The sequence below is a fragment of the Suricata suricatta genome, chromosome 12, assembly GCF_006229205.1.
Source record: "Suricata suricatta isolate VVHF042 chromosome 12, meerkat_22Aug2017_6uvM2_HiC, whole genome shotgun sequence".
In the NCBI taxonomy this organism is placed as follows: domain Eukaryota; kingdom Metazoa; phylum Chordata; class Mammalia; order Carnivora; family Herpestidae; genus Suricata; species Suricata suricatta.
The window spans coordinates 2263908-2273760 of NC_043711.1; the positions used below are offsets into that span (position 1 = coordinate 2263908).

General features: G+C 64.7%; 1 protein-coding gene across 3 annotated transcripts in view; it reads left to right on the forward strand.

Annotated features, from left to right (window-relative positions):
- Positions 1-9853, forward strand: part of NFIC (nuclear factor I C) — a 56155-nt gene that overhangs the window by 5777 nt on the left and 40525 nt on the right. For all 3 annotated transcript variants that reach the window (XM_029916410.1, XM_029916412.1, XM_029916411.1), the window contains exon 2: positions 5670-6201. In XM_029916410.1, coding sequence (XP_029772270.1) covers positions 5670-6201 — 532 coding nt within the window. The remainder of the gene's footprint in view (positions 1-5669; positions 6202-9853) is intronic.

The window sequence follows — 9853 nt, forward strand, 5'->3', positions numbered from 1 at the left end:
CCAGGGCCAGGCGCCTTGTAAATCACGAAGCCGGACTCTGGCCGAGTCAGCGTTCTCGCTCTCCACCCTCCCTCCCTCCCGCCTTCCCTCTTTCCCTCCGCTCTCTCCCCCTCTCTGTCTCCCTCTGTCTGTCTCTCTCTCAGCCTGAACCGTCTGACCCGTGTGCCTCACACCAAATGCACAGAAACCCTCACCACGCCCTGGCCCGCCTGCCCCACGCCGCCCTCACACACACACACACACACGTTCACACTGACCCGCACACGCGTGTGCCGCCGCGTCACCTCAGTGCACGTGCAGGGGCTCCCGTGGGACTGAACCACGCAGCCACACGCACAGACCCACAGACGTGCACCGATGACCACGGGCCCTCCTCCCCTCACCTGTGCCCTCACCCGAGGCCCCGAGCCAGGCCCCCAGGGCGCCTTTGAGCTGCGTGCAGGTCTCTCCGGAGGCTCAGGGCCGGCTCTGGGCTCTTGGGCTGTGTGACTCCGTGACTCCGGGCCGGGGACCTAGCTCTTCCGTGCCCCCCCGCACCCCGGTCCTCAGCTGCTCAAGAGCTGGGGGAGGCAGCACCCCTCTGAGGTGCTCCACGCTGGCCTGGGCAAACAGTAGGTGCTTATAAATGTCTGTTGCATGAGCGAAAGTTCCCGCCAGAAGGTATACGAGCAAGCGTGCCTTCCTCAGACGCCGCACCCTTAGCACAGTGCCTGGTATACAGTGGGCGCCAAATAAATGTGGCTGCGATTTTGGTTGTCGCTAAACTAGTAATGGGATCCGGGGGGGCATTTCCGACAAACCGTCCCTTCACTCTGTCACCATCCTGGGCTGGTGACAGGGACAGCAGTGACCCCAGGGCCTTCCCTCCCTGCCCGGCCCTGTCCCAGGCCCTCCTGAGTCCAGCCAGACCCAGCGGGGCCGCAGCGTCCCCTGCGCGTGGGGTGCATAAACGGGCCGATGAATGGGCGCCGTCGCTCTGCGTCCCCGAGGGGCTGCGCGCTGGCAGAGGGCGAGGTGGCACGGGACCTGGGACGGAGCAGGGGAAGGGATGCACGCGGGGTCCGGGCACCGCAGGCTGAGTGCATGGTGGGCTCTCCGGGGGTCCCAGCCTTGCGCCCAGGCCACGTGCCTGAAGGGCCCGCAGCGAGGCCCGAGGAGTCGGGAGGTCCCCCACCCGCGGGACGCGGGCTCACGGCCCCACGTGGCTCCTCCCTGGCCTCGTGACTGTGCTCAGCACCTCAGTCTCTCTGTCCAGAAAATGGGTGCAAGCATTGTCCCTATCGGTAGCTCAACAAAGGATCAGCCCCTGGAGTGACCCGTCTGTCCCCCCCACAACCCGGCCCTCTGGCTCCGCCCCTGGGGTCTCGCTGCACCAGGAAGGCACAGAGAGGGGAGTCAGGGGATTCAGGGCCCAGACTCCCTGTCACTTTGTCAGAGAGTCTCCACTGCTCAGGATACACACCGAGATTCCTCCCCGTGGCCCACTAGGCCCTGCACACCCAGCCCCCGTCGCCTCCCTGCCCTCACCCCTGCCACGCTCCTTCTTGTTCACCAACCTCTTCACTGTTCTTGCAAAACGTCAGGCACGGTCCTGCCTCAGGGCCTTCGCACATGCTGTTTTCACTCCTTGGAAAGCTCCCCCACTGGATTGTCATGTGTTAGGTCTTTGTTCAAGTGTCCTCTCCTATGAAAGCCGCTCCCCGGCCGCAGTCGGCTAAAACAAGCCTGGCCCTCAGACTCCTTCACATCTCTTCAGGGCACTTTGTTCAAACTGACATTTTATTACATATTTGTTGGCTTGTTTACCCTCCATCCCTACCCCAGAGCAGGATCCAGATGAGGACAGAGCCCAGGTCACTGCTGGGTCCACAGCCCCGTGTGCGGAGCTGGCACACAGTGAGCATGCAGTAAATGTTGAACAAACAAAGGGCTCTCTTCCTCATTATATGAACGTTGTGCCTAAGCTGATGTGTTCTGAGCTTGGGGGGAGAACTCACCCCAGATGGGCCTCGGTTTGAATACGGGCTCTGCTATTTGCCGCTTACCCCGGGCTTAACCTGGGGGGAAAGACATTGGAGCCGGGGCTTTGAAGGATGCATAGGAGTTTGGGATAAGAATTCAGGAGGTGGTAAGATAGCTTCTCTGTGATGGTTGGCGAGTCACTGCGTAAATGAGGGCAAGAGAACCCTTCCTGGGGAAGGGGTGGCATGTGACTCGGGGTTTCATGGCCCTGCGCGCTCAGCAGGGCCTGGACCCAGGTGCCCACCTCCCAGAGGCTGCCGCCCTGCTTGGCCAGGAAATCCCAGTGAGCCAAGCGGAGATTCTGGGAACAGGCTGGCCTTGCTCCCTCCCCTCCCCCAACATGGCCTCTCTGGTTTCCAGGAATGGACAACCCCCCAACCCCAACATCTGCAGTACCCCATTCTGCCCATTGTACAGAATAAGCAACCAAGACCCAGAGTGGAGCACTGGGTCACGCAGAAGGTCAACTCGGAGGCAGTTGTCACCCGGCCCTGGCTCCTTAGAGTCTGCTCAGCCATGAGTGCTTTAGTCCCAGGACTCAGGGTGGGGGGGGGAGGGGTGGAATAGAGCTGGACTTGGAGAACCCCAGGTTGCATGGTCAGGCTAGGTCTGGGGGATCCCTGAGGAGAGCAGGAGAGGCTGCCTGAAGAAGAAGGGACACTGGCAACAGGGCTTTGAGGGATGTGCAGGAGTTCTGGGGGACTCTTGGCCTCTGGCTCGCCCTGACTGTCTCCTCTGCCTGGGCAGCCAGCGAGGGCAGTGGGAGGTGCCTGGGAACGGCGCCCCGGTTGTGCCAGGTCTTACGGGACAAAGAAAGTGACAGGCCTGCCCCTCACCTGGCCTGACCTCCCGGGGAGGGCAGGGCCGCGGGTCCGTGACCCAGTTACAGACTGTTTGTCTTCCTTCCTCCAGGCCCAGCTGGGGTCACTGGTGACGCGGGCTCCCGCCCCCTCCGCCTCCCTGGCACCTCTCCAGAGAGTGGGCCCAGAGGGGGTGGGGCTCAGAGAGGGGGAGGGAGGCTCTGAGAAGGGGCGGGGCCCAGAGAATGGGGAGGGGTTGGGAGGCAAAAGGGTTCTGGCAGCCTGTCCGTCTGTCCCTGCTGGCTGACCATCCAGCTGCCCCTTCCCAGCTTACCTCTTATCACTGCCCCGGGAATCGCCAGAATTTGGGTGGCGGCCATGGCCCAAGGTCATCAACACCACCGCCTTGGCCTCCTCCACTGGGGCAGCGACCTGTGCCTCTGCCGATCCCCCCTACCCCAGCTTCTCTGGCCTGGCAGCCTGGGCTCCAGCCCCAGCTCTGCTGACTGGCTGTGTGGCCCTGGGTGAGTCACTGCCCATCTCTGGGCCAGCATGTCAGGTGGCTTTCAGGCACAGAAACGCCATGCTGAGTCTGGACAGACACCCTCCCTTCTCCCTCTGCCTCAGCAGGTCAGCGGGGGTGAGGGGTGTGGGCAGCGGAAGGGAGCCCTGAGGTCCAGTCCCTGTCACAGCTGTTACGGTGACTCACACTTTGGGGGACATTGGAGTGGGGAGCTGGGGCGGGCTGGGGCTCCGCTCAGCCCGCCCCACCCCGGCGAGGGCGGGAGGCTATTTTCAGAGCTTTGGTAATAGGTGAAATCTGAGGTCATTTCCCTTCCCCCCAGCACCCCTCGGGCAGAGGTGCACAGAGCAGGGCGGGTGGGGGGGTGACTGTGGGGTCCAGGCCCGAGGGGCGACCGAGCCCGGCCGTGCCCATCTAGAAAGCAGACTGACAGCCCAGGACAGCCGTGTCCCCGAGACCCCAGGCTGCTCTGAGAAGGGGACTTCACAGGGGCTGGGGTCCTTGGGGGGCCCTGGGGGGCCCGGTCAGGTCTCCGCCTCTCCCTGATCCCTTCGCACAGCGGGCAGCCGAGTGGGCCGTTTCCGGGGCCCTGGAGACTGAGCCGCCAGAGTGACTGTAACAACGTCAGTGATGATAGCAGTGCTTAGTGCCGCCTCCTGATTGCTGGGCAGACCTGGGGGCTCCAGACCTCAGGCGACGGCTGCACAGGGGGCCCGAGGTTTTCTTCCCTTTGTCGTCCTTTCTCCTGGAGGCAGAGAAACGAGGTCCGGAAAGCTCTGCAGACTCAGTCTCCCTGGATGAAACACAGAGAGGCTGCCTCCTACCCCCAGAGAAAGGAGAAGGGACAGGCCTCCCGCAGCCCCTTGCTGCGCTCTGGGGAACCCCGCAGGGCTGCTGCCATGGCCGTGGGGAAGTCAGATGGGTGTGGGTTCCCTGCCCCGCCGTGACTAGGTCCCCTCTTAGGGCCTCAGTTTTCTCATCTGTACAGTGGGTGTTGGGTTCTCCTGGCAACACGGAATACGAATGATTGAGGGCAGGGGTGGGTGTTGAAGTCACAGGTCTGGCCAGGACTCAGAGCCTCCCCGGGCCTCAGTTTTTCTGTCTGTGGCATGGGTCTGTGAGGGGGGGCAGGGTAGTAGGGCTTCCCGGCTCCCAGGGGCTCCTCTCTCCAGCTCTGGGCCTCCATGGATGAGACCCCCTTCCCTAGTGTATTCTGATCTCATGCCTTCTGGGGCCTCAGCTTTCTCTCCCCTACAGGGGGTCTGTACGGGACCCCTCCCCCTTCCGTCATCCCTAGTCTCGGCCCACTGACCTCAGCCGGTCCGGTCTGTACTGCTGGCCTATAGGAATGACCCCTGGCCCTCAGTTTTTTATTTTTATTTATTTATTTAAAAAAATTTTTTTAATGTTTATTTTATTTTTGAGAGACAGAGCATGAGCGAGGGAGGGGCAGAGAGAGAGGGAGACAGAATCTGAAGCAGCTCCAGGCTCCGAGCTGTCCGCCCAGAGCCTGACACGGGGCTTGAGCCCATGAACCGTGAGCTCATGATCTGAGCCGAAGTTGGAGGCTTAACCGACGGACCCCCCGGGCGCCCCAGCCCTCAGTTTTTCAATCTGCACCAAGGGCCCGGAGAGGCTGCCCTGGTGTCAGCCTTCTTTGCAGACGGTAGATCTGAAAAAGCAGCTCCGAGCCTGTCTCCCCTGCAGTCGTTGGGTGCCCACTGGATGCTTGGCCCTGTTCTAGACTCTGGCGCTCATACTTGTTCAGGGGTTTGCAAGCTACAGGCCCCAGGGCCCAATGCCCTCCACCTGTTTTTGTAAATGAAGTGTGACCAGGATGTGGCCACGCCCATCGTGCATGTGTCTGCGCGAATCGAATCTGAACTCTCTCACCATCTCATTCTTTAAGGCGCTTTCAAGCCAGTGTTTGCTGACCCCCTTTCTAGTAGAGCCCGTTCTGACCTCAGTTTCCCCCATCCGTACAGTGGGTTAGCCCCCATCAGCCTCTGGGCACCCTCTAGAGTTTAAGACAGGCCTCCATGAACTTCTGCCTTGTCCTGCGCCTCCCACATAGTCCAAGCCTCAGTTTCCCCATTTGGGCAATGGGTTCACGCCAGTCCCCCGGGCCCTTCCGTTGGGTCCCCCCCCACCCCGCCCCGCCTTCACTTTTACCCAGGAGGTTACCCGGTCTGCAGTGGCTCCCTGGCCACGCGGGCCTGGCCCTCCCCGTGGGGCTTCCTGGGGCCCCTCTACCTCAGTCTCCCGGGCCGGGCAGTGGGCCCACGGCCCCAGCGCCTCTGACCTCTAGCCTCTCGTGCCCGCAGGATGAGTTCCACCCGTTCATCGAGGCGCTGCTGCCTCACGTGCGCGCCTTCGCCTACACCTGGTTCAACCTGCAGGCGCGGAAGCGCAAGTACTTCAAGAAGCACGAGAAGCGGATGTCGAAGGACGAGGAGCGCGCGGTGAAGGACGAGCTGCTGGGCGAGAAGGCCGAGGTGAAGCAGAAGTGGGCGTCCCGGCTGCTGGCCAAGCTGCGCAAGGACATCCGGCCCGAGTGCCGCGAGGACTTCGTGCTGGCCGTCACGGGCAAGAAGCCCCCCGGCTGCGTGCTCTCCAACCCCGACCAGAAGGGCAAGATGCGCCGCATCGACTGCCTGCGCCAGGCCGACAAGGTGTGGCGGCTGGACCTGGTCATGGTCATCCTCTTCAAGGGCATCCCGCTCGAGAGCACCGACGGCGAGCGCCTGGTCAAGGCGGCGCAGTGCGGCCACCCGGTGCTCTGTGTGCAGCCGCACCACATCGGCGTGGCGGTCAAGGAGCTCGACCTCTACCTGGCCTACTTCGTGCGCGAGCGAGGTGAGGGGGGCGCGCGAGGGCTCCAGGGGTGGTGTGCGCGCGCGGGGGGGGGGGGGGCTCCAGCCCAGGTCTCCAGGGGTGGTGCGCGCAAGCGCGCGGGGTCTCGCGGGGTCTCCAGCCCGGGTCTCCAGGGGTGGTGTGCCCGCGCCCAGGGTCTCCACAGGGTGGTGCACGCGCAGCCGAAGCAGGGAGGCGGTTTAGGGGGGGCCGCCCGGGACAGGAGGCAGACGCAATAGGAGGGGGTGCAGGGCAAGGGGACCTACGCTAAGGCAGGGCGCAGGCACAGGTGTCGTGAGGGTCTGAGGGGAAGAGAGACGGTTCAAGGAGAGTCTGAGGAGGGAGGCGGTGTGTCTCTGGGGCTTGAAGGCGAGAGGCAAGCTCTTGAGTTCTTGGGAGATGGGATCCTGTCCCAGGCGGTCTGAGGGGCCACGGAAGCCCTCGCTGGGAGCAGGGGCGAGGACACAGCGTGACCCGTGGCAGAGAGACAGTCTCATCCCTCCGGGGCAAGCTGAGAGAGGGCTCTGGGTGCCCGCTGCGACTCCGGGGCGGCTCTCAGACCTTGGGCCGAGGCCTGACAGGTCCCGCCTCTGTGCCAACTGGGAACCTGGGTGCTGTGTGACTTTGGCTGGGTTACCGCCCTCTCTGGCCTCCTGTGGCCCCCAGCTCTGGCCCTTCTCGCTGGGTGTTCGCCGGCTCCGTGGTCCAATGCCCCACCTGCACCCGCAGGGTTCGTGAGCGTGAGGAAAGCCAGGGCGGCCTCCCGGACAGGGCAGTGTGGCTGCGCCTCGCTCTGCGCACGGCTGGACGGGGCCGAGTGTGGACGGGTCCCAGAGGGTATGCGGCCTGGGCCAAGATCTGGAGGCTGGGGCTGCGGTCGGGCCTCCGGCTGCTGGCAGGGCTGGTGGCCAAGGGCAGGGCCCTGGGCTCTGTGGCCCCGCTGCTTCCCGTGTGTCCAACTTGAGCCTCAGTTTCTCCCATCTGTCAAATGGAGGTTATGGGTCCTTAGCTCGATTAGGCCCCGGCAGACTTGCGGGATGACGCGGGTAGGGTGAATGCTGGCCTGCCACGTGGCAGGTGGCAGCTGCGAGGCTGATCACATGGGTAGGGTCCAGTGTGCCCATAGGACCCGCTGGTCACATGTCACGTGCCCCCTGGGCCCCGCCCCCGGCTGAGCCTGGTGCACACGTGGGCGCTCGCCCGGGGGGCCTCCCGAGAGGTCCCGTGGGGACACTCCGGTCGCAAGCACAGCCACAGCAGGCCCCCAGGCGCACGCCCCGTGGCAGGGCCAGAAACCGCTGGGAGGAAGGCTGGGGGCCGCTCAGGGCCCACTGGGGGTGGGGCCCCCAGCCTCCACGCAGAGCCCTGCCCTCTGTGGGCCGTGACTTTGCACACATCACGCTGCTGTGTGTGTCCTCCGCACGCAGGGTAAACGCCACTCACTCCTAGCGATGGTGTGCGGTGTAGACGGCGTGGTGGGGCTCCTGACCTCCAGGGCTGTGTGGGAGGGAGAGGCGGCGGTTTCCCAGTCCCGACCTTGGTTCCTTGACCTTGACCCCTTCTGTGCCCCTCCCCCACCCCAGAGGGGCAGCAAACCCACTGAGGCTGGGAGCCCAGCTGCCTTCGGGGTCAAGGAGGCAGAGGAGTGGACAAGGTGACTGTTGGTACCGGGCGGGGGTAGCCTTGGGGGCTGCGGGCTCATTACCATGCAGGTCCAGGCCTCTCCCCTCACATCCATTCTGCAGCCTGGCCCTGCCCCCACCTCCTCCGCGCTGAGCTGATAAAATTTTGAAGCGAGTTTTCTGCCAGTGTCAGCACAATCTCCAGGCGCCTCCCCTCCCCCCGCGGCTCAGCAGGCAGGCCCGGCCTCCAGGCTTCCCCAGACACCCTCAGGTCCGCCTGCCGTGCCTCTGCTGGCCAGTCGGGTCAGCCTCTCTCCACTCGAGGGCCGGGGAAGGTCACGGCTGTCACCGCCCCCGCCGCTCCAGGCTCCATGCTCCGCACAGGAACCCCAGCTCACACCCGCCCCCCGCTGACCCGCTGGCCAGCCGCTTTCCAAAGACCAGCCACCTGCCCCCTCTGTGCCTCCTTTCCTCGCCCTTAAAACGGGAAGCTCAAAACTAGCTGGCGGGCCGGAGCGTCGGGCCCCCGCAGTACGTGCTCAGCAAACAGGCCCCGCGGGGGCGCAAAGACACGCCGGCCAGGGCCAGGGCTTCACGGCTGCCCTCCTGACCCCCTCTGTCCTCCTCATCGTGGCCCCGATTGGCCAGCCCTGCCCCTTTGCCCTTGACGCTCCCTCTGCCAGAACGCCTTTCTCATATGGAAAACTCCTGCTTATGCTTCAAAACCCCAACTCCTCACTCCAGTCTCTCTCAGCCGGGCGTTTGCTCTGCGTGGGGCGCGGCCCCTTCCCGCTCTCTCGGCAGCCCTGCAGCGTGGTGCCCTTCTCAGGTGGAGGATGAGGAAACAGGCTCGGAGCAGGCACCTGCCCGCCCGAGGTCACGCAGTGGGAGGGGTGAGGTGGGATTGGGGTGCGGGCAATTTCCGTGGAAGCCCCAGCCCTTCACCCCGGGTGGGTGTGTCGCGGCGTGCAAGCTGGGCACCCGGTCAGCATGTTGGCGCCTCCAGGCTGGGTCCCACGGGCCAGGGCTGCCGTCCAGGACCCCCACGCTCGTTCCCGGCCCCGTGAAATCCCTGTTCTCAGCCTGCATGTGACGGTCTGACGGCAGAGACAGATGGCGGCCGGCCCCCTCCTGCTTCCACTCTGGGGTCTCAGGGCGGGGGAGGGCAGTGGCCTGGGCCACAGCACAGCGCCCCCTTCAGCCAGCCCCGCCGGCAGCGTGCCCGCAGTGGGGGAGGGCCACCCTCCAGCCAGAGGGCACCGCCTCCAACGTCAGAGGCTGGACAGCCCTCAGACAGGGCACCTCGGAACAGACAGAAAGACCGAGAGACACACGTAGACAGATGGAGGCCCAGATAGACAGACATGGCACTCAGTCCCCTGTCCTGGGACAGCTCCCCCCTTCCCCCCTCCCCGGCTTCCGGGGTCAGGTGGACTGACAGGGGTGCTCCCAGCCCCCCATCCTCAGCTTCAGTACAGGGGGGAGGTGGGGATGAGCTCTGAGAAGGCCGACAGAGCCTGGGGCACCCCCTGGGGGCGACATCTGGCTGCCCCAGGTGTGCATCGGGGCCACAAGGCCCTGGCTGGACTCAGCGAGTGCCGAGTGCCGGTGCTGCTGGGGGACCTTGATGGGCGGGGATGAGAGCTTCACTTGGGGGGCAGGGGGCTGCCTGCCAAATGGGTACACCGGGCAGGGGAGCAGGAAGCAGACAATTCAAAGTTCAGTGAATAAAAACAAAGCAGGGCAGGGTGGGGAGGGGGCACTCCAGATTGAGGAGGGTGGCCAAGGAGGCGACTTGAGACTGAGGCCTGAAGGAAGTGAGGGGGCCACAGAGGGGTTTGTGTGCGTGCGCCAGGCCCAGGGGCACAGCCAGTGCAAAGGCCCAGAGGCCAGCCGGCCCAGAGCATGAGGAGCGGAGCGCGGGAAGGCCTGGGAGGGGCGGAGCCAGCGGGGGCGGAGCCAGCGGGGGCGGAGGCAGGGCTGGCTTCGTGGCAGGGCCGGTGCGGAGGCCAGGCAGGGAGGAGTGGGGGAGG